General features: G+C 44.8%; 1 protein-coding gene across 1 annotated transcript in view; it reads right to left on the minus strand.

The window, feature by feature from the left end:
• Window positions 1–580: 580 nt before the first annotated feature.
• ARHGEF2 (Rho/Rac guanine nucleotide exchange factor 2) overlaps window positions 581–24,878 on the minus strand; it is a 41,575-nt gene continuing 17,277 nt past the window's right edge. Inside the window, exons 6-22 of the mRNA XM_089667386.1 lie at window positions 24,353–24,462; window positions 22,453–22,599; window positions 22,011–22,261; window positions 19,964–20,089; window positions 19,739–19,856; window positions 15,487–15,735; window positions 15,082–15,158; window positions 14,793–14,962; window positions 13,995–14,062; window positions 12,698–12,886; window positions 11,593–11,688; window positions 11,022–11,074; window positions 10,237–10,278; window positions 8,307–8,357; window positions 7,617–8,078; window positions 7,305–7,494; window positions 581–868 (exon numbers count right to left, since the gene is read on the minus strand). Of these exons, the coding sequence (XP_089523512.1) occupies window positions 783–868; window positions 7,305–7,494; window positions 7,617–8,078; window positions 8,307–8,357; window positions 10,237–10,278; window positions 11,022–11,074; window positions 11,593–11,688; window positions 12,698–12,886; window positions 13,995–14,062; window positions 14,793–14,962; window positions 15,082–15,158; window positions 15,487–15,735; window positions 19,739–19,856; window positions 19,964–20,089; window positions 22,011–22,261; window positions 22,453–22,599; window positions 24,353–24,462 (2,485 nt within the window). The 3' untranslated portion in view covers window positions 581–782. The remainder of the gene's footprint in view (window positions 869–7,304; window positions 7,495–7,616; window positions 8,079–8,306; window positions 8,358–10,236; window positions 10,279–11,021; window positions 11,075–11,592; window positions 11,689–12,697; window positions 12,887–13,994; window positions 14,063–14,792; window positions 14,963–15,081; window positions 15,159–15,486; window positions 15,736–19,738; window positions 19,857–19,963; window positions 20,090–22,010; window positions 22,262–22,452; window positions 22,600–24,352; window positions 24,463–24,878) is intronic.

The raw sequence follows: 24,878 nt of genomic DNA on the forward strand, positions 1-24,878 counted from the left end.
TGTCTTAAAGCGCGCCCGTCGGTGTCTTAAAGCGCGCCCGTCCTTTAAAAAGTCAACCAGGTGACCTTCAGAACGCTTTCGCCGTCTTCTCTACGCTTTGACGGATATCACGCTCTGCAGTACACAGTTCCTGCCACCGGGCGGCAGTGTCGCTGCACAGGCAGAGCCCAATCCCCCCACCATCATTTCCTGACAAGGACAACCCCCCCCCACCCCTAAAAGACATTGAGCGCCAATCTGAAGGACCCCCCCGCAGACCTTTCTGTCCTGAAATGGATGATGAGACTTGTAGTTCGATATCTTGTCTCGTTTTTTTTCATGGCTGGACGCTAACCTATGTACCAATCAGGGAACTCCTTTCAAGTGCGTTTTGCGGCGGAATTCTAAAGTTTTCATATTTGGCAAACAATTCATTTCACTAGTAAAAAAAAAAAAAAAAAAAAAAAAGGTCACGGCTCGATTCCGCCGCTAATTTGCATTGCGTCACGTTTGAGAATAATGACTTCGATTTTTGCGTCTCCCCTCCCCCGGCTCACCATCGGTGTATAAGTTGCGTCCGTGGAACAGTCGCACACAGCCCTATAAGAAACCGTCTGGTTGGTCCGTTTATTGAGATGAGGAATTTTTTTTTTCCTCTCCTTTCTACAGAATGTTTTTGGGAAGGAAGAGAGGAAATCTCTCCGCTAACAGTCAGCTCTCTTCTCACTGCTCGGCTGGGGGGCTTCCAGGTGGAGCAGCGCGTCCGTCTTGTGTTCTCAGTGGCGGCCATCTTCTGACGCGGATCAGCTCTCCGACGATCCGGTTTCCGCGTCTTTCAGGTCTTGCGTGCTCTCCGCCTCCTCCGGAATGTCCTGCATTCTCTGGAATTCTGGGGAAGGTCAGACACAAGGTGTGAGAACATGCTGGACAACAGAGGGGTATCACCAAGCGGTGTTGGTAGGTTGGTCGGTTGGTCAAGGTCAACTGGACTCACCCTGTAATGTTGAAGACCTTTCCTAGTTTCTAATGTGCTTCAGGAACCCAGACAGACACCTTCATCCAATCACCAAGGAATGTGTCAAAGCAGATGTTGATTGTCCAAGAACACAAGGGAGGTGGTAAAGTTGTGGAAACACCTTGTTCTAGTTACCTAATCCCATCCTTTGGTTGTGGGGGGAGTCTGTGGGGGGAGTCTGCAGACATGGTAATCTTTCAATCCACATGGCTTGTGGAAGACAGATGGTGTTGAAGGCCCCCTCCCCTTCAGGGATGACTGTTCTATTAAGAGTGGGTCCTACTAACCAGTTGTCCACTCTGTTCAAGATGTGACCTCGGTGTCCTCAAAAGAATGTCCTTTTAAGTGTGGAAGACTGCTGAGTTTTGACCTGTAGAATTTGGTCCTCTGTTGGGCCGTTTTTGAGAGGCTCTTGGTCTCCCCAATGTACAGGTCTTTGACACCCTCTCGATAATAGCCCAGCATAGCAGTCTCCCCAATGTACAGGTCTTTGCTATGTTGGGCCATTGTCGAGAGGGTGTAGGACACCCTCTCGACAATGGCCCAACATAGCAGAGCTGTACATTGGGGAGACTGACACCCTCTCAACAATGGCCAAACACAGCAGTCTTCCCAATGTTGGGCTATTGTTGAGAGGGTGTCGGTCTCCCCAATGTACAGGTCTTTGCTATGTTGGGCCACTGTTGAGAGGGTTTCAAAGAGCTGCACATTGGGGAGACCAATACCCTCTCGACAATAGCCCAACATTCGGGAGACTATGTTGGGCCATTTTTGAGAGAGTGTCAGTCTCCCCAATGTTGGGCTATTATCGAGAGGGTTTCGGTCTCCGCAATGTAAAGGTCTTTGCTATGCTGGGCCATTATCGAGAGGGTGTCAAAGACCTGTACATTGGGGAGACCGACACCCTCTCAACAATGGCCCAACATAGCAAAGACCTTTACATTGGGGAGACCGACACCCTCTCGACAATAGCCCAACATTGGGGAGACTATGTGGGCCCATTGCTGAGAGGGTGTCAGTCCCCCCCCTATTTTGGGCTATTGTCGAGAGGGTGTCGGTCTCCCAAATGTACAGGTATTTGACACCCTCTTGATAATGGCCCAGCATAGCAAAGACTTGTACATTGGGGAGACTGACACCCTCTCGACAATAGCCCAACATTGGGGAGACTGCCATGTTGGCCCATTTTTGAGAGGGTGTCAATCTCCCCAATGTACAGGTCTTTGCTATGTTGGGCCATTGTTGAGAAGGTGTCCGACACCCTCTCGTCAATAGCCCAACATTGGGGAGACTGACACCCTCTCGACAATAGCCCAACATTGGGGAGACTGCTATGTTGGCCCATTGTTGAGAGGGTGTCAGTCCCCCCCCTATTTTGGGCTATTGTCGAGAGGGTGTCGGTCTCCCAAATGTACAGGTATTTGACACCCTCTTGATAATGGCCCAGCATAGCAAAGACTTGTACATTGGGGAGACTGACACCCTCTCGACAATAGCCCAACATTGGGGAGACTGCCATGTTGGCCCATTTTTGAGAGGGTGTCAATCTCCCCAATGTACAGGTCTTTGCTATGTTGGGCCATTGTTGAGAAGGTGTCCAACACCCTCTCGTCAATAGCCCAACATTGGGGAGACTGACATCCTCTCAACAATGACCCAACATAGCAGTCTCCCCAATGTTGGGCTATTGTCAAGAGGGTGTCGGTCTCCCCAATGTATGGGTCTTTGCTATGTTGGGCCATTGTTGAGAGGGTGCCAGTCTCCCCAATGTACAGGTCTTTGACACCCCCTCGATAATGGCCCAGCATAGCAGTCTCCCCAATGTACAGGTCTTTGACACCCCCTCGATAATGGCCCAGCATAGCAGTCTCCCCAATGTACAGGTCTTTGCTATGCTGGGCCATTATCGAGAGGGTGTCAAAGAACTGTACATTGGCGGACCGACACCCTCTCGACAATGGCCCAACATTGGGGAGACTGACACCCTCTCAACAATGGCCCAACATAGCAGTCTCCCCAATGTTGGGCCATTGTTGAGAGGGTGTCGGTCTCCCCAGTGAACATGTCTTTGCATCCTCCAGTACACATACCAACTTCCTTCACTTGTGTTTGGGTGTTGGGTCCTCTGGATGTACAAGCTTCTGTCTCAGCATACTGCTTAGAATGATCAACAGGATCTTTACTCAACATCACATCCCAAGATCGTCAAGCCCAGCAATTCGCTGAAACAGAAGCCTGTACATACAGAAGACCCAACACCCAAACACAAGTGGAGCAACTTAGTGTGGTGTGGAATACAAAGACTTGAACATTGGGAGGAGAAAACTACCAAGGAATGGCCCACTCTTGGCTGGTAAATTCTATGGGCCATGCATCAGTCTTCTTACACCTTAAAGTAGAGGGACATTCTTTCATGGACAGTGAGGAGCACATAAAGCAACCATCACTGAACAGAGGTGGAGGCTTTCTACACCATTGGTCATCCATATATAATGCAGTTTTTAACATCTCTACCCTTTCATACCTTCAGCCCTGTGAATTATTGACTAACTGCAAACTTCCTGATGCCAGAGATGTGAATATTCACACCTCTCAGCTTGTTCTTAGATAATCGACATCTACAACATCCATGGGGATTCGATGAAAGTGTTGGTGCTACCTGTGTGCATATAAATGGTGTATCTTCCTGATGCTCCATAGAACTGAAGAAGGGGCTAGGAAGTGTCTTCAACATTACAGACCAAGTCCAGTTCAATGTGACAGACTACTAGATGTACCATGACCTGGAGCAATGAGAACCTTCAGACATCAATTCATGGTCACATTCAAATGGACTTGTTCTGTAATGTTGAAGGCAATTACTATCTTCACCAAGCGAATTCTTCAGTTCTAATAAGTATCAGCCACTCGGCATTTATATCCACACAGACCCCCTTCATCCAATCGCCATAGAATGTGTCAAAGCAGATATTGTTTGTCCAAGAACAGGATGGGAGGTGTGAAAGTTGTGGAACCACCCTGCTCTAGTTACATAATCCCATCCTTAGTGTGAGGGAGTCTGCATATATGTGAATCCTAAAGTCCACATGGTTTGTGGAAGACAGATGGCGTGGATGATTGTTCCAGTTGGATGTAGATGGCCGCTTTCATTCCTCCTACTAACCAGCTATCCTCTCTGTTCAAAATGTGACCTCTGTGTCCTCAGCAGTTTTCTAACACTTTAAGGAAAATGGACATTCTTTTGAGTCTTGACTTGTAGAATTAGGTTTTTTACATTGGACCATTGTTGAGAATGGGTCGGTCTCCCCAATGCACAGGTATTTGCCATGTTTTGAAATTTTTGAGAGGGTGTTGGCCTTCCCAGTGTACAAGTAATGGCGGGCTGTTTTCAAAAGTGTGTCTGTCTCAACAATGTACAGGTTCTTGTTATGTTGGGATATTGTCAAGAGCATGTGTACAGGTCTTAGACACACTCTTGACAATGATCCAACATGGAAGTCTTCCCAATGTACAGGTCTTTGCTATGTTGGGCCATTGTCGGGAAGGTGTTGGTCTCCATAGTGTTGGGCCATTGTCGGGAAGGTGTTGGTCTCCACAGTGTTGGGCCATTTTTCGGGAAGGTGTTGGTCTCCACAGTGTTGGGCCATTGTCGGGAAGGTGTTGGTCTCCACAGTGTTGGGCCATTGTCGGGAAGGTGTTGGTCCCCACAGTGTTGGGCCATTGTCGGGAAGGTGTTGGTCCCCACAGTGTTGGGCCATTGTCGGGAAGGTGTTGGTCTCCCCAGTGTTGGGCCATTGTGGGGAAGGTGTTGGTCTCCACAATGTTGGGCCATTGTCGATTAGTGTGTCAGGTCTCTCCAATGTACAGGTCTTTGCTATGTTGGGATATTGTTGAGAGGATGTTGGTCTCCCCAATGTTGGGCCATTGTCGGGAAGGTGTTGGGTCTCCCCAATGTTGGGTTATTGGCGGGTCTCCACAATGTTGGGCCATTGTCGGGAAAGTGTTGGTCTTCACAATGTTGGGCCATTGTCGGGAAGGTGTTGGTCTTCACAATGTTGGGCCATTGTCTATTAGTGTGTCGGTCTCTCCAATGTACAGGTCTTTGGGGAGACCAACATCCTCTCCACAATATTCCAACATACCAAAGACCAGCACATTGGAGAGACCGACACACTAATAGACAATGGCCCAACATTGTGGAGACCAACACCTTCCCGACAATGGCCCAACATCCTCTCCACAATATTCCAACATACCAGTGTTGGTCTCCACAATGTTGGGCCATTGTCTATTAGTGTGTCGGTGTCTCCAATGTACAGGTTTTTGCTATATTGGGATATTTTTGAAAGGGTGTTGGTCTTCCCAATGTACAGGTCTCTGCATCCCTCCACTTCATTGCACTACACATACCAGTATACCTCACATATGAATAGGTGTTGGGTCTTCTGGATGTCCAAGCTTCTGTGTATTGCTTAGGAGTATCAGCAGGATCTTTACCCAACATTACATCCCTTGTTCTTCAAGCCCATTAATACACTGAAACAGAAGCTTGTATATCCAGAAGACACAACACCCAAACACAAGTGAGGTAACTTTGTATCCCACATCACACTACCTCTACCAAGACCTGAATATTGAGAAAAGAAGAACTCACAACCAAGAAATGGCCCAATCTAGGCTAGTAAATTCCACAGGCTACAAGTCAGTCTTTGTATGCCTTAAGAAAAAGGGACACTTTTTTTTCGAGGACAGATTTTGGAGGTTCAGAAGAGGCCATCTACATCAAACTAGAGTGACCATTATTCAGTAGGGATGGGAGTCTTCAACACCATCCATCTTCCACATATAAATGACCTTTTAACATCAATCCTTACCTTCACCATGTGAATGAAAAACAACTGCAAACTTAATGACTCCAAGGATAGGAACATGCAACTTTCACACAGCCTATTCTTAGACCTTCAACATCTACATATTCCATGGTGCTTGGATCAAGGTGTTGGTGCTACTTCCATGGATATCAATGTTTGGAAATATTTCCTGCTGCTCAATTGAAGTGGCTTGGAGAAACTACGAAACATCTTCAGCTTTACAGAACAAGTCCCGTTGACTGTGATTAACTACTACTAGATATGCAGGTCATGGTACATCTAGCAATGGTATCATGTAGCCAGGTCATGGTATAAGTGAGAACCTTTATAGACATCAATTAATGCCCAACAGCTGCAAAATGTTTCTAGTTTTGAGTCGAGTGGGGAACCTCTAGAGCAAGGGTTTCTAAACAAAAGGGCCTTCAGACTTTAGGGGGGCCACTGGGACTACACAAGGTTCCGATGTCAGTAGCAATAAAATATCAGTGGATAAAATATTGCCCCAAGGGCCATATAAAAGCAAGCAAAGGACCACATCTGGTGACCAATGCTCTAGATGGTTGTGGCTGTCTGTCAAGGTCCTACCTTTTCCCAGAGGTTATGCTACTCCATGTGCTGGCATCCATCTTGGATTTATGCTGAGCATGGTGGGAAGCTTTTATGCCTTCAGGTCTCTGAGGTCCATCCTCCAGAGGGGTGTGGCTGAGTACATATAAGCCTGTGATCCACACATGCTCTTTGCACTTGTGTCTTTGTCTTGCTACAGCTCTGTGTATATGCTCATGACTCTTCTGGTATTTGACTCGGCTTGTGACTAGACCATTCTCTGTGTTTTCCTTCGATCTGACCTTCCGTTGCTGAACCCGGCCCGTGACCTGTGATTCTCTGTCTACTGTTCTGTACTGTTTTGTCCCGTTGTTGTTGACCCAGCTTGCCTGACTACGCTATTGTCATTCTCACCAGCTACATGCCATTGGCGGCGGCCATTACCACAGCCGGGGTGTCTCGGGGGCCGCGACCTGGTTCCTGGCTGCGTCAAGTCAATCCCCACCATCAGGGGCCCTGGTGAAGGGCAGCCTGGGACTTGGACTCCGCGCCCTGAGGGACTTCGGTCTGTTGGTGGTGGTTGTCGTCAGCCAGTGCGTTACCCTGCCACTAGGCCTACCTGTCCGTTCCACAGCCCTGCCCTGACACTGTCCATGTCCCTAGGGTGGAGCTTTCCTCTACTTTGCTGTCTGATAGGTGTCGGGCTGAACAGAAACTAAAAAGGAACTCTACATAAGGAGGTCACACTTAATAATAGCAAGAGTTAGAACCTTCCATCTCGTTGAGCAGTAGAACGCTCATGGGTCAGTAGAAGCAAGGTAAAAGATTTGATTTACACGTTTGCTCGAATTTCTATTATTCTTTAAATGTTTTCACACATTTCCCCCACTCACCTCGCGTGCCTGATGGTGACGTTGGCGGCCCTCCTCCCTCTTCCTCTGAGGACTCTGTGTCTACGGTCTCTGGAAGCCTCTCCAGCTCGGTGAGGTCGCTGAAGTCGTCTTTCAGGTCAGAGTCCTCCTGTAAGGTGATGATGGGGATCGGGCCATCCACGGTAGCCAGGGATCGGCGGTCATGGTTTATCTGAGCAGAAACAAGACGGGCAAAGTCAGTAATGACCATCTGTGGGACTGTTTGTCCTTAACAGGGATGTACTGGACTAATACATCAGGTCGGTCAGAATGGCGATCGTGTCCGGCACGTACCTGGGGAGGAGTGAAGGTTTGGTACAGGGCGTCTCCGGCTGGCAGACTTCGCCGTCTTGGGTCGGTCCCTCTCGGACTTCTGCCAATATCAGTCACCCCGTTGCCTTTGTGCAGGGAGGCCAGCTGCTTCTTCCCCTCCTCCAGCTCCCGCTCCAGTCTGTTCCGCATCTGCTCGCTCTCTCTGAGCCGCGCCTCCAAGGTTCCTGCCTCCTGCACCCGCTCCTCGCACTGTCGCCTGCAGCGGCGCAGCTCCTCTTGCAGCAGGGTGTGCTGTCGCTGGAGAAGGGTCAGCTCGGTGCCAGACTTGTCCATGCTCTTGGATAAGGGCTCGACTACGGACAGGTCGCGGGAGTTGGTGCGGGACAGGTTCTCTTTCTTGTCGGTGCGGTTCAAGTTGTCTTTCTTGTCCGTGTTGTCTGGGATCTGTAGACTCAACAGACTGTCCTGCTGGGCCACCACCACCTGCCGAAGAGAGGGAGATGTTACTGTCAGCACCCGGCCGTCGGGGGGGGGGGGGGGGGGGGGGGGGGGGGAGAGGGCACTGCTGACTCCTCAATCACGACTTCAGTCTCAGCAATAAAAACTTTGGCTGGAGTTTTGCTTTTAAGGGACTACAACTCCCATGGGCTGGCATGCTGAACATTGTAGTTCCTCAGCAGCTGGAGGCCAGCTATGAGTGTGTCCACTCACCTGGAGTCCATGCAACAAGCTGTACAAGTTGGAGATCCTTTGCAGAGCCTCCTGAAACATAAAAAGAGCTTTACTCAACACATTTTTTAAAAATACATAGTTACTTAAAGGAGCACCACCATGTGGGAGTTACTTAAAGGAGCACCACCATGGGGTAGTGAAATGTGGATGAGTATGTGTAGCTGCAGGGACAGACATTCCATTAAAGCAAATCTGACTACTTCAAGAAGAGTAGTCATAGCACAGCCCTCTCCTTGCATGTCATAGCCCCTCTCCTGGGAATGTCTAATTACTGTCTGTGCTGGCCCAGCTCCTCCCCTCCCTATATAGCCTTTATTGTATTTCCCTTCATTCCTCCCTGGCAGCTACATAGAACAGCTTTTCTCAACCTTCTCACCACAGAGGAACCCTTGTATTTATTTTTAGGTCTTAGGGAACCACAGCAAAAATTAACCTCGGTCAGTGGGAAAGTATGTTCCTTACGTTGGGGGTTGGGGGGTCAGGGGGAAAGTATGTTCCTTACGGTGGCAGTCAGGGGGAAGAATGCCTCTCATGTTGGGGGTCAGGGGGAAGAATGCCCCTCACATTGGGGGTCAGGGGGAAGAATGCCCCTCACATTGGGGGTCAGGGGGAAAAATACCTCTCACGTTGACGGTCAGGGGGAAGGATGTTCCTCACGTTGGCGGTCAGCGGGAAGGATGTTCCTCACGTTGGCGGTCAGTGGGAAGAATGCCTCTCACGTTGGCGGTCAGGGGGTAGAATGTTCTCCAACATTGGTGTCATGCTGCTGACTCCATGCGGTGGAGGACCCAGAATTATGCAAGAACCACCAGGGGGAAGAATGCCCCACACATTGGGGGTCAGGGGCAAGAATGCCCCTCATGTTGGGGACCAGCGGGAAGAATGCCCCTCGCGTTGGGGGGCAGGGGGAAGAATGCCCCTCGCGTTGGGGGGCAGGGGGAAGAATGCCCCTCACATTGGCGGTCAGGGGGAAGAATGCCCCTCGCGTTGGCGGTCAGGGGGAAGAATGCCCCTCCCGTTGGCGGTCAGGTGATAGGATGCCTCTCAAGTTGGGGGTCAGAATGTCCCTTACGTTGGCGGTCAGGGGAAAGGATGTCTCTCACGTTGGCAGTCAGAATGTCCCTTACGTTGGCGGTCAGTGGGAAGAATGTTCTCGTACATTGGTGTCATGCTGCTGACTCCATGTGGTGGTAGATCCACCCACAATTATGCAGGAACCATCAAATGGAAGGTCAATCAACCACAGCTCAATGACCTCTGGAAGAACCCTAGGGTGTCATGGAAGCCTAGTTGAGAATGGCTGCTATAGAGTGTCACTTGAGTGACAGCTGTGCGTCTGCTGGGGCTGTTGATATTACATCCAAGATGAGTCCATCTTGGAGCTTAGGGACGTTTGTTCATAGGGGGCGTATTACAGCATACACCCATTCAAGGACCTGGTATGCTTGCATAGGTGGTCCCATTCATGTCAATTGGGGCAAAGCGGCTGCGTGGACACAGCCGTTACTCCCAGTATGACAGTGGAGCAGATCCCTGCATGCAGCTGTCTGCGTTTGGGGACACGCACCCACTCGGCTGTCAAATTGGGAGCAGTGGCTGTGTTGGTGCGGCTGCTTTATCCCAACGAATAGGACCACCAGCATGGGGTTGCACGGACCACCTGTGTAGGCGCACAAGGCCCTTGCCTGAGGGTATGCTGTACTACATCCGTGTGAATGAGGCCTAAATAACACTCATAACATATATTAACTGCACCTACTGTGTAGTCTTTTGGGAAAATTGTTAAATTGAACGGTCTGGTGACAGGGTCTCTTTAAAGTACAAGGCCCAGGTACATGTCACATAAAAACCAGGTTTAGGTCGGAATAAAATGCTGGTGCCAGTTTGGCCCCTAAAACGTGGCTCTCACCTCCTGAGGGCTCTTATTCTGCAGCTGATTGCCGTTCCGGTCCTGTAGAAATAGAATGGAAGATTTTTAATAAAACCCCCAAATCTTTTTTTTTTTTGGATCCCCTGTATGGGGGGGGGGGTTGGGGGTTGTCAGAGGTCAGTTAACACTAGCTTCCATCCTACACTAGGGACACCCCCCCACATTCAGGACCTGTCACTGTCTCAGGGAAAGCAGAAGAAGGTGGCCAGGCTGGTTTGGGTAATGCAGAATTTTAGAATTATTGTCCTTTATTGGGGTCACCAGTGGCCAAGTGGAGTCCAACATCCTCCCCAGCGTCCACCATGCCTGGCCCTGCTTCCCCATCAGCCAATCTATGGTACGGGGAGCCACAGACAAAGCACTAGACGTGTGTGGGCAAACTGACCTGCAGAGCAGGACCCAACTCTGTGTGGCAGGCAGGGGCAGATGCAGGCAGTAGCATGGCTATGGTGGACCAGTTGCTGACCCCCCCCCCATTATACAGTCTTCCTCAGCTGTGGAGGACTCTTGGCTGCTCCATCACATCTTACAGTCTCAGCCGCTCTGTTGTGGTTTGCCCACAGGCATTGTAAGGCGTTTGCAACCCTTGTCCACGCTAGCAGACGCTCTGGCAGGGGAACCATATCTACACCCCCAGAACAGGAAGTGAGAGGAATTCTCCTTTGTTGTCAGCTAAAGAGGTGTTGAAAAATTTCCATATTCTGGTGACAACTTTTGGATTTCCCATGACCATCATTGGTGGGTTGCCGCTGTCCATGCCTCACCTTCTGGTCCTCGTCCTTGTCCAGGGCTCCATTCACACTGCTCGAGTCACCATCTGTCAAGAAAGAGAAGACCTATTAGGGTCAATGAACAAATTCCCAGAACAAAGTTTTCCTAAAACCACTAGCCTTACTAGTATTAGGAAATGTCCCCTGATGATGGCCCTGGGCTTCCACCACCACCAGTGTCACAAAGGGCATTCCATAGATGCATCTGTACCTGCACTTCCCTGGTGACTTTCCATAGACCCCAAACTGCTTCTGCTGTGGCGGAATGGCCACATCTAGACACCCCCCGGGTGAGACATTTCGTTCCACCTTTTCCTTGATAGATGTGTACTACAGCTTTAATTTAATAGGATGCCCTTGTGGGCTACGATATTTTTATTAGACAATATACTATTGGACACCAAGAACAAAGCGGGTAATAAAAACTAATTACAAAAGTTGAGAATTTCTCCCCCCTGGTATGACATTTGTTAGAGAGGGACATGTACTAAGACTCAACCAATTGGCTGACATAGCCCTCGAGATGGGGAAAAACAGGGAGCAGTACCCTCTGCTCGGCACTCACGTGTGGGGTTACTGGATGGGACAGACGTGTGATTGTGATCGACTGTAAGCGGCTGCTCGTTTCCGATCGTTATAATGACGTCCTTCAAGGCTTCCACTGTGGGAGGAAAACAGAGGACAGTCAGTGCTACATCTACTGCTAATGCACAACACACAGAAATGATAGAGTGTAAGCTCCTCTGCTGCAGAGAACAATGTGACCGTTTCAGTATTTCTCTGTACAGCACTGCGGTATATGTCAGAGCCATACAACTGTATATTAACAATAGTTTGTGACTGTGGGCAGGGCAATATTAGATTGTAAGCTCCTCTGGTGCAGAGACCGATGAGACTGTGGGGGAGGGGACATGAGAGTGTCAGCTCCTCTGGTGCAAAGACCGATGGGACTGTGGGGGAAGGGACATGAGTGTATAAGCGCCTCAGGTACAGAGACTGATGGGACTGTGGGGGGAGGGGACATTAGAGTGTAAGCTCCTCAGGTACAGAGACTGATGGGACTGTGGGGGAGGGGACATTAGAGCGTCAGCTCCTCTGGTACAGAGACTAATGTGACTGTGGGGGGAGGGGACATTAGAGTGTAAGCTCCTCTGGTACAGAGACTGATGGGACTGCGGGGGAGGGGACATTAGAGCGTAAGCTCCTCTGGTACAGAGACTCATGTGACTATGGAGAGGGGACGTTAGAGTGTAAGCTCCTCTGGTGCAGAGACTGATGGGACTGTGGGGGAGGGGACATTAGAGTGTAAGCTCCTCTGGTACAGAGACTGATGGGACTGGCTCAGTGTTTTCTGTACAGCGCTGCGGTATATGTCAGAGCTATATAAATGTATAATAATGATAGTGCGTGACTGTGAGGGGACATTAGAGTGTAAGCTCCTCTGGTACAGAGACTGATGGGACTGTGGGGGAGGGGACATTAGAGTGTAAGCTCCTCTGGTACAGAGACTGATGGGACTGTGGGGGAGGGGACAGAGTGTAAGCTCCTCTGGTACAGAGACTGATGGAACTGTGGGGGAGGGGACATTAGAGTGTAAGCTCCTCAGATGCAGAGACTGGTGTGACTAGTAGCTGAAGCTCTAATTCTCATTCCTCTTCCAGGTGTCTCACCTTCTTTGATGGCCTCATTGATGAGTTTCTCCCCGCGGTAGCTGTCTGTTGATTCTGTCCGGAACAGTTTGCGGGTGTTCCCCATGACTGGAGCGTCCTCTCCTGCCTGCAGTTGTAGCACCTTTGAAAACAGCGTCACCTTCTCCTCCAGGATGGTCGCCACCTCTGTGTCCCTCTGCTGTATGACCTCTGCCAGAGAGCAGACACAACGGTTAAAGTCCAAACCACAGGTATAGGGGGGGGGGGGAGAGAAAGAAAAAAAAAATGGCCACCTTCCACATCCAATCGTATTCTCCATCTTTTATGCTGCGATTGGGATCTACTGCTCTATAGGAAGAGGATGGTTCTTTGGCACTACTGAAAATGTCCATAGCTTCAGTGGCCTTACAGCTTTTAAGGTGCTCCACATCCCAAATTGCTCTTCCAAGGCACTTTAAGAGTTGGCAGTAATAAGACCATCAATGGTTCAAGCAATGGAAGGCGGTAATCCAACCACATTTCACTAAGATGGGTTTTCTCTGCATTCATAATGTTGACTTTGGCCCTTGACCCATGACCATATACAAAGAGCATGGTGCAAGTGTCTTTTGGGTGTGTGGGTCAAAGCGAGTAGACATAGACTCTTATCAGTTGACCATGGTGCAGCTGTGTCCTGACTTAAAGGAGAAGTTCACTTTTTGGAACCTGTAAAGCATTGCACCAGCTATCAGTAGATGGCCGATGCCATGCTGGTTTTCTGCAGACCTGTCAGAATATCTGTTTGCCATACGGGATGTATGGCCAAGCAGATCTGCTGACCAGAAGCTTTAAATAGCTAACACAGCAACGTGGGTGATCATTCTGAACTACAAGCCGCCAGCCCCTAAGGCTGCTGAGACTTGTAGGCACTGTGACGTGGGCCACAGATAGTGACTTCTCCCCGTGCTGTCAGAGGGAGGGTGGGGTGTGGCGGGTATGGGAACACGTTACAAGTCCCACCGGTGAACTTATCCTTTAAGCTGGCCTTACTGTTTGAGTTTCTGCTCGTTCCTCATAAACCGAACAAAATTCACTTAGGGAATGGCCCTGTAGGCTTCCTCCCACCCGGCTGCACTCGGTCACCAGTTCTAATATCCCTGCATGGTACACAAATTTAATTGGCTCTCACAGACCATCAGGTGCTTGACGAAAGGTGACAACCCCATATACGATTGTGAGTTTTGATTCACACTCAGCTTATATGTCCACAATAACTAGTTTTACAATTTTTTGTTTTTGGCTTTAGACACCTTCAATGTAGAAGAAGTACAGCACTTACCTTTCAATTTCCTCAATTTGGCTTCCACTTCAGTTTCAATCAGAGGGAATTCCTCCCGTTTTGGACATCTGAAGGGAAAGAAAAAGGTCAAAAGACGTTAAATGCATCTCAGAGACTGGCTGACTGGGGATCTGTATAGCCTCTCATTCTGCTGCACCCATATTGCCTTCCATTCTGGTGGACCTGTATCTCCTCTGATTCTGGTGGACACGTATTGCCTCCCATTGTGGTGGACCTGTATCTCCTCTGATTCTGGTGGACCTGTATCTCCTCTGATTCTGGTGGACCTGTATCTCCTCTGATTCTGGTGGACCTGTATCTCTTCTGATTCTGGTGGACCCGTATTGTCTCCCATTCTGGTGGACCTGTATCTTCTGATCCTGGTGGACCTGTATCTTCTCTGATCCTGGTGGACCCATCTAGCCTCCCATTCTGGTGGACCTGTATCTCCTCTGATTCTGGTGGACCTGTATCTCTTCTGATTCTGGTGGACCTGTATCGCCTCCCATTGTGGTGGACCTGTATCTCTTCTGATTCTGGTGGACCTGTATCGCCTCCCATTCTGGTGGACCTGTATCGCCTCCCATTCTGGTGGACCTGTATCTCCTCTGATTCTGGTGGACCCGTATTGCCTCCCATTCTGGTGGACCTGTATCTCCTCTGATCCTGGTGGACTCATCTAGCCTCCCATTCTGGTGGACCTGTATCTCCTCTGATTCTGGTGGACCCATCTAGCCTCCCATTCCAATTCCTCTTGGTTAAAAGTATACAAGTCTTCTGTTCGATAATCATACTTACACTTTTACTGACTGTGCAATGACCTTCATCCATGTGTTCCTCTCCTCCCGTGAGGCCGAGTGAACTTCATACATCTCTGGAGGCTTAGCACTGATCAGAAACATCCCTTTCTCCTGATTGGCGATGTCCCTGACAATGAGGTTTTGTAATGAAATCACGGCTGACTTGTCCTACAACAAATTGGGAGAAGGAAAAATTGGTTATCAACTAAATCTCTTCAAAGATCAATCAGAAGACCCTCTGGAGGACTTCCAATGGGGTCATTGAAGGTGGTCTTATGAACTCTTACCAGGGTTGGAAAGTAGTATTTTTGGTCCTTTTCTTGGAGAAGAATCAGGACATCTGTCATTAGCAGCATGATGACATCTGGGTGAGAGAAGATCTACAATCAATATCACAATTTTTTATTTTGGAAAAAAGGAGTAGGGAATGACTACAATCCTTGTATTTTTCTTGCCAATAACCCAATAGAGGTTCTGCTGCTCTTTTTTTAAATCTTTTCAAAGAATTCCTGACAGTTTGTGCCGCTAACAAGCGTTCTCTAACTTGAAGGTCATAGGCCTTCTAAGAACTAAAAATTTTGACCTGGATTGATGATGGCTGGAAACCAGCACTATTTTAGTTCACAGCGAAAACCGTAGCATGACCAAGCTGGCCTCAAGGGTTACACCTCCGTCGCAAGCCCCCCTTGTACCTTTGAAACGGCCAGCGGCAGTCTTCCACAGCAGGGACCCTTCATGGACGAGCTTCCGTCTTAGTAGCTCCTCTTTGCCGAAGCAATAATCGCCTTGGACGAAGGCGGCTGACTTGCTGTCCACTTTCTGGTAGATCTCCTGCAGGCGCAGGTTCTTCTCGTAGTGGTAGACGTCCTGGTCGATGGAGGAGATGAGTTCCTTCACCAGGGTCAAGGAAGCCGCCAGATCCTGGTGCTCCTCATCATCACCTACAGAGAAAATTTATAAATATACAAATATATTGATAGTTATGTAGTGTAAAAACCACTCCTTCTCACTAAGTGCAAACAGTGATGATAAGCCATATAAATATTGATAAAAAAATATATATGTGAAAAAATAATAAAAAAAAAAATTAAAATAAAAAAATATATATGTGAAAAAATAATAAAAAAATAAATTAAAATAAAAAAATATATATGTGAAAAATAATAAAAAAATAAATTAAAATAAAAAAATATATGTGAAAAAATAATTAAAAAAAATTAAAATAAAAAAATATTGAAAAAATATAAGTAAAACCAAACGATGCGTGCAAAAACCCAAATTGTGAGATGAAAATTAATCTTCTAAATAAAAAAAAATATATATTTTTCTTATGTAGTGAACTGTCCAAAGATATGCGTAGTCATACACGTATATCTTTGGACAGTTCATTACATAAGAAAAATATATATATTTTTTTATTTAGAATATTCATTTTCAGATCACAATTTGGGTTTTTGTACACATCATTTGGTTTTATTTATATTTTTTTAATGTGTGAAAAAAACCAAATTGTGATCCGAAAATGAATCTTCTAAATAAATCCAAAAAGTCACTAAAAAACATTGCGTCCAAAAAAATATATTTTTCTTATGTAGTGGATGTTCTTTAGTGACTTTTTGGATTTATTTAGAAGATTCATTTTCGGATCACAATTTGGGTTTTTGCACACATTAAAAAAAAAATATAAATAAAACAAAATGATGTGTGCAAAAACCCAAATTGTGATCCGAAAATGAATCTTCTAAATAAATCCAAAAAGTCACTAAAGAACATCCACTACGTAAGAAAAATATATTTTTTTGGACGCAATGTTTTTTAGTGACTTTTTGGATTTATTTAGAAGATTCATTTTCTGATCACAATTTGGGTTTTTGCACACATTGAAAAAATAAATCCAAAAAGTCACTAAAAAACATTGTGTCCAAAAAAATATATTTTTCTTATGTAGTGGATGTTTTTTAGTGACTTTTTGGATTTATTTAGAAGATTCATTTTTGGATCACAATTTGGGTTTTTGCACACATTAAAAAAAATATAAATAAAACAAAATTATGTGTGCAGAAACCCAAATTGTGATCCGAAAATGAATCTTCTAAATAAATCCAAAAGTCACTAAAAAACATCCACTACATAAGAAAAATATATTTTTTTGGACGCAATGTTTTTTAGTGACTTTTTGGATTTATTTAGAAGATTCATTTTCTGATCACAATTTGGGTTTTTGCACACATTGAAAAAATAAATCCAAAAAGTCACTAAAAAACATTGTGTCCAAAAAAATATATTTTTCTTATGTAGTGGATGTTCTTTAGTGACTTTTTGGATTTATTTAGAAGATTCATTTTTGGATCACAATTTGGGTTTTTGCACACATTAAAAAAAATATAAATAAAACAAAATGATGTGTGCAGAAACCCAAATTGTGATCCAAAAATGAATCTTCTAAATAAAAAAAAATATATATTTTTCTTATGTAGTGAACTGTCCAAAGATATGCGTGTATGACTACGCATTTCTTTGGACAGTTCACTACGTAAGAAAAATATATTTTTTTGGACACTGGATGTTTTTTAGTGACTTTTTGGATTTATGTAGAAGATTAATTTTCGGATCACAATTTATATTTTTTTTTAATGTGTGCAAAAACCCAAATTGCGATCCGAAAATTAATCTTCTACATAAATTTAAAAAGTCACTAAAAAACATCCAGTATCCAAATAAATATATTTTTCTTATGTAGTGAACTGTCCAAAGATATGCGTAGTGATACACGCTTATCTTTGGACAGTTCATTGCATAAGAAAAATATATATATTTTTTTTTTATTTAGAAGATTCATTTTCAGATCACAATTTGGGTTTCTGCACACATAATTTTTGTTTTATTTGGGTTTTTGCACACATTAAAAAAAAATATAAATAAAACAAAATTATGTGTGCAGAAACCCAAATTGTGATCTGAAAATGAATCATCTAAATAAAAAAAAATATATTTATTTTTCTAATGCAGTGAACTGTCCAAAGATAAGCGTGTATCACTACGCATATCTTTGGACAGTTCACTACATAAGAAAAATATATTTTTTTGGACACTGGAATGTTGTTGTATTTATATTTTTTTAATATTTTTTTTTTTAATTTATATATTTTTTTATTAATATTTATGTGGCTTATTATCACTGTTTATATTGATAGAGTTGACTATGTACTTTCCATTTTCTTATTTTTTGTGAATTAAAAAAATAAAAATAAAAAAATATATATTTCTATAAAAACTGTACATTGACGCTCTTGTATGACTGAACAGAAAATGGTATATGTACAGTTTTTATAGAAATATATATTTTTTTTGATTTTTATTTTTTTAATTCACAAAATATAAGAAACTGGAAAGTACATAGTCAACTCTAGCAATACAAACAGTGATAATAAGCCACATAAATATTAATAAAAAAATATATAAATAAAAAAAAATAAATAGTATTAAACAAATATAAATACAACAAAATTCCAGTGTCCAAAAAAATATATTTTTCTTATGTAGTGAACTGTCCAAAGATATGCGTAGTGATACACATTTATCTTTGGACAGTTCACTGCATAAGAAAAATATATATATTTTTTTCTATTTAGAAGATTAATTTTCAGATCACAATTTGGGTTTCTGCACACATAATTTTGTTTTATTTATATTTTTTTTAATGTGTGCAAAAACCCAAATAAAACAAAATTATGTGTGCAGAAACCCAAATTGTGATCTGAAAATGAATCTTCTAAATAAAAAAAAAATATTTTTCTTATGTAGTGAACTGTCCAAAGATATGCGTAGTCATACACGCATATCTTTGGACAGTTCAATACATAAGAAAAATATTTTTTTTTGGACACTGGAACACTCAATGTTTTTTAGTGACTTTTTGGATTTATTTAGAAGATTCATTTTTGGATCACAATTTGGGTTTTTGCACACATTAAAAAAAATATAAATAAAACAAAATGATGTGTGCAAAAACCCAAATTGTGATCTGAAAATGAATCGTCTAAATATAAAAAAAATATATATTTTTCTTATGTAGTGAACTGTCCAAAGATATGCGTGTATGACTAGGCATATCTTTGGACAGTTCACTACATAAGAAAAATATATTTTTTTGGACACTGGATGTTTTTTAGTGACTTTTTGGATTTATTTAGAAGATTCATTTTCAGATCACAATTTGGGTTTTTCCACACATAATTTTGTTTTATTTATATTTTTTTAAATATTCTTTATTTTAATTAATTTTTTTATTATTTTTTTTCATTTATATATATTTTTTATTAATATTTATGTGGCTTATTATCACTGTTTATATTGATAGAGTTGACTACTTTCCAGATTCTTATATTTTGTGAATTAAAAAATAAAAATAAAAAAATATATATATTTCTATAAAAACTGTACATGTACCATTTTCTGTTCGGTCATACAAGAGAGTCAAAGGAAAAAAATAGTTGGAGAAATTTGCTTTTAGCTGTATAGCCACACCCTTCACTACTAATGCACCCTGTGGATACATCTTGGGCAGGCCAATATGGCAGCAGCAAGCGCAATATGCAGACACAAAAAAAGGGCAAGTCCACCCAAAACTGATACTTTAGGTATAGGTGGCTTCCTATATGCTCCAACAGCGAGACCTCCCTGCCATGATTCCACGGCAACGTAACCCAAAAATCTCCATAATTCACCAAACTATCAGTCCTGGGAGGACTGATCCCCTTTTACCACATCATGGTCTGTAGCAGACACACAACGAACATATAGACACACTGGGAGAGATTTACTAAAACTGGAGCATTCAGAACCTGGTGCAGGTTGCATGGTGGTCCTCAGCTTCTAAGTTCAGCTTGTTCGATTAGGTTTTGGCAACAAAAAAACCCCTGAAAGCTAACCCCCACGGCCTACCTTTGGAGTTCTGAAGTATCCGATCGATGAGAACTGGGTACTTGGTGATCCTCTGGGTCACCAGTAGAATACACTCCGGCACACCGTGTCTGCGGAGTAGTTGGGAACGGGTCATTTTCTGTAGAAGAATAGGAAGGCCAAGTCAGGTCAATACGAAACAGAACATGTGTTCCGCCACCTCAGTCTTCAAACCCCCCCCCCCCCCAAGCCCTCAACAAAACTCACCCGTATGAGCTGCTGGAACTTCTTGTCTCGGGAGAAGAGCTCCTTGTACAGCTTCACGGCCTTATGATGCTGGCTGCAAAACTCTGTGTAGGCCTTCTTCATGTGCTCTGCATTGGTCCCTGAAAACTACAACGAAGACAAAGTCACCCAAAACAAATCTTCAACTCCAGCATGTTCTATACTTAGCACAACAAACGTCTAAATCCTCCATTTCACCATGAGAAACTGGCTCCAAGAGGTCGGTCTTTGAGTCAAAACTTTCCTAAAAACATCACCGGGGCAGATTACAATTTAGGGGTTTTCCTGGAGCAACGAGTTAAATGTTTGGCCGGATAATACCCTTTGGGACTTTTTTATTTTCTATTTTGTCTGTATATTTATCTATAAATTGATCTGCTTGGGAGAGGCGAAAAATGTTGGTCATGATCTTCAGTGTGCGGACATGAGGGACCTCGGTTTGGATGAGCTCAAAATGGCCTCAAGTTCAGATTCTTGAAGCACGTCTGGCACATGTCATCTTTAGGACACGTTTGGCCTCTGCCACAGGCAAGTGTAGATTTTGCAAACCCAGAGACCGAACGTGTCCTAAAGATGACATGTGCCAGACGTGCCTCAAGAATCTGAACTTGAGGCCAAAGAACCTAGAAGACAGTTGTTCATCTGGACCTAAAGAAGTCTTGAAGATGTCTGCTGTGTGGAGGGATTTTTACAGATGTTGTGGGCATTCTGTACCCCTAACCTAAGACAACTGAGCCATCAAAGAAGATTAAAGATGGTTTGGTCGTCTTAGGTTAGGGGTACAGAATGTCCACAACATCTGCAAAAATCCCTCCACACAGCAGATATCTTTAAGACTTCTTTAGGTCCAGATGGAAAGCTCTCTTCTAGGTCTTTTGGCCTCAAGTTCAGATTCTTGAGGCACGTCTGGCACATGTCATTTTTAGGACACGTTTGGTCCCTGCCACATGCCAGTGTAGATTCTGCAAACCCAGAGACCGAACGTGTCCTAAAGATGACATGTGCCAGATGTGCCTCAAGAATCTGAACTTGAGGCCAAAGAACCTAGAAGACAGTTGTTCATCTGGACCTAAAGAAGTCTTGAAGATGTCAGCTGTGTGGAGGGATTTTTACAGATGTTGTGGGCATTCTGTACCCCTAACCTAAGACAACCGAGCCATCTTTTATCTTCTTTGATGGGTCGTTGTGGGCATTCTGTACCCCTAACCTAAGACAACCGAGCCATCAAAGAAGATAAAAGATGGTTCGGTTGTTTTAGGTTAGGGGTACAGAATGCCCACAACATCTGCAAAAATCCTTCCACACAGCAGACATCTTCAAGACGTCTTTAGGTCCAGATGGACAACTGTCTTCTAGGTTCTTTGTCCTCCAGTGTTCAGATTCTTGAGGCACGTCTGGCAGAAGTCATCTTTAGGACACGTTAGGTCTCTGCCACAGGCCAGAGTAGATCTGCAAACCCAGATGGACAGCTGCCTTCCAGTTGGTTTAGGCCTTTGCCTTAGGGCAGTTGGGGTCTTGTGTTCCTAGTTGCCTTCTTCTTCTGGCTTCCTTCCACATGCAATAGTCTAGGAACCAAAGAATAGACCTCTGTACTGAAGTTGGTTGTCCTGCTGTACAATTTCTGGTACCCTCTAAAACGGATCAAGCTTTAAATCTGACCTCTGCACAGCTGTGGAAGGCGAGAATTGAGCTGTAGATAAATGAAACCCAAAATGTATGTAAATTTTGGCCAAAGAATTTAAACTCCTGAACTTCAGAACTCATGCCAATAAAGAAATGTAAGAATACCAAGGATGGTCCTCAGTGTACATTCATTGGTCTTATCACTGTTGCTCCCGTACAGGAGAATGATGGGTATTCTACACTTGTCCCATACGTATGACATGGACACCAACCTAACATCTACTTCCTGGTAATAGGAACGTATGAACCTTCTCTAGGTTGCTATCCTGGAGCAGTGTGATGAATTAGGGTGTCATAGAACACTTCATACATGGCTTTGTGACCCATCAGGGTTGAAGGCCAATACCTGGTTGATGAGAATGTCTCCCAGCTTGTTGATGACAAAATTCTTGTTGCTGTCAGAAGCCAGAGAATCTTTGCGCCTCTCCAGCAGTTGGATGAGGAAACGAATGTGAATGTCGCTGATCTCGTCCACGCACGGGAACATCTTCTGCACCAGGGCCGGGTCCATCTGCAGGTCCTCCAGCATCCCCTGCCGGAAAATGTTGGTCATGATCTTCAGTGTGCGGACATGATGGACCTCGGTTTGGATGAGCTCTATGAAGATGAAACAAGTTTTAACAAAGTTTTCACCCAAGATTCAACTAGAAATAAAAAAAAAAAAAAGAATGAATCTTGGGTGAAAAACACTGATCAACAGACCCTCCTTAATGAAACTTCTAATGGTGGTCATCTTTGACCGACTGAGAACATGCGGTAGGCCAGTCTACCAAATTCCCTGTACTCACCATAGATGACGTCCTGACGTTTCATGACGTCCTTCTTGTGCTGCTGAAGGTAATTATTATCCACGGCTAAGCTCCACGAATCTGCCTCGAACTCCTTCTCGTCCGTGGCAAAATCACTCATCAGCTGGCTGTAGATGACATCAGCACCTGCTCCAGATAAACAGCAAAGAGGGGCTTGGTGACAGCCGGCAACAAAGACTGAACATTTATCCAGACATTTTTAAAATGCAATTCAACTGTTGGGTGGTAGAGACATGGGGGGGAAAAAAAACAGGGTTTAATGTCAGAGGTGTTGAAAATGTCCTTTGGACAGCTTTCGTAATTTGCAAATTTTCTGTTCAACCAGATCTGGTTGAACCAGTCCCATCTTCCAGCCAAAGAAAGTACAGCATTGCAGTATGGTCATAAGTCGAGGTCAGGGAGTGCCTCCTGGCAAAGTTTAGAGTTTGCAGCTAGGCCAAAGCCAGACTGAGCTCTGTTTAAGATATATGTGTTCGCTGGATTTCTCCTGAGCCCAAGGACATTGAGTTCTTCGTCCTACGGCAGTGTAGTGCTGACTATATTCATTGTATTGGGTCATGAATAGTTACACCCCTTGCACTCCGGGCCTCCTAGCTGCTGTGCGTCCTTTTGTGCGCCTAGGAGGGACAGCTGAACCATCCAACCCCAATGCCTGCAGCCTGTGGTTGGGCACTGTACCAATTAGTACTCACATTAAGTGCCCCATGTGTTCAAGAGCGACCACCCTTAGCCAGTCACTGAGGGGTTATGCCAATGATATGCACCAGAGAAGGGGAAAAATATTTGTAGACCCTCTTCTAGAAGGATTTTTGCCTCTCTGGCTCTGCCTGATGAAGATGTGAGCACAGATGTCTATTCTTTGTTTCCTACACTGTTGCCTGGGGAAGGAAGCCAGAAGAAGAAGGCAACTAGGAATACTATGTGGGCCTAGAGCATCCCAACTGGCCTAAGGCAAAGGCCCACACCAACTGGAAGGCAGCTGCCCATCTGGGTTTGCAGAATCTACACTGGCCTGTGGCAGAGACCTAACGTGTCCTAAAGATGACGTGCCTCAAGAATCTGAACTTGAGGCCAAAGAACCTAGAAGACAGTTGTCCATCTGGAACCAAAGAACCTAGAAGACAGTTGTTCATCTGGACCTAAAGAAGTCTTAAAGATGTCTGGTGGGTGGAGGGATTTTTGCCAATGTTGAGGGCATTCTGTACCCCTAACCTAAGGCAACCGAACCATCTTTTATGTTCTTTGATGGCTCAGTTGTCCACAACGAACCATCAAGGAAGATAAAAGATGGCTTGGTTGTCTTAGGTGCAGAATGCCCACAACATCGGCAAAAATCCTTCCACACAGCAGACATCTTCAAGACTTCTTTAGGGCCAGATGGACAACTGTCTTCTAGGTTCCTTGGCCTCAAGTTCAGATTCTTGAGGCACGTCTGGCACAAGTCATCTTTTGGCCACGTTAGGTCTCTGACACAGGCCAGTGTAGATTCTGCAAACCCAGATGGACAGCTGCCTTCCAGTTGGTTTGGGCCTTTGCCTTAGGCCAGTTGGGATACTCTAGGCCCAGATAGGGTCTTGTGCTCCTAGTTGCCGCCTTCTTCTGGCTTCCTTTCCCTAGGCAACAGTCTAGGAAGCAAAGAATAGACCTCTTTGCTGACTGTGTACCGGTGGGTTGGTGAGTGTCTGGCTGCAGCTCCAAGGCAGATCACGGTTAGGATGGATAATGTGGCCCACATAAATCCAGCATCCCATTGCTACACCTGGATTCCAAAACCATTTGTTGATGGAATGAATACAGATCTGCTCTAATGTGCGTCTTTTATATTTGCCCGGAGTTCACCTTTAATATAGTAAGCTTTCCAGTAATTACGACCCCCTACCTTCATCGATGAGGGACTCCACAGACAGCGTCCGGTTCCTCATGTTCAAGGAGTCGGTGGACTGCGACAAGATTCTTCTTATGCCCAGCGGACTTTCATCGTTCAGATTCCTGCGCACAGAACGCACGTTACAGACCCGGCATACGCGCTGCATGCGAATAATATTCAATAACGTCTTATAGGATTCATCAGAGTGTCTGACCAAAGCAATGACCGTGTCCCCCTGAGGGTGGGCAGAGTCAGTCCCATACCGGGACAGGGTGGCTGCAGAATTCTTGAATCCTATTCATTGCTATGTCGCAGCACAGACAGTTCTTATTACATTTTTGATGTTGAAAGGCGCATGCACACACACACTTTGAATATGTAGTATTTCAAATATATGTCATTATATATGTATTTTGTAGTATATAAAAAATGCATTTCAACATACAGTATATATATATATATATATATATATACACATATACACTGCATGTTGAAATCCTTTTTTATATATTACAAAATATATAAAAAATAATTTTCA

Source organism: Staurois parvus, unplaced genomic scaffold, assembly GCF_062004578.1.
Source record: "Staurois parvus isolate SC_StPar_1 unplaced genomic scaffold, SC_StPar_1.0 ptg003233l, whole genome shotgun sequence".
Lineage (NCBI taxonomy): Eukaryota > Metazoa > Chordata > Amphibia > Anura > Ranidae > Staurois > Staurois parvus.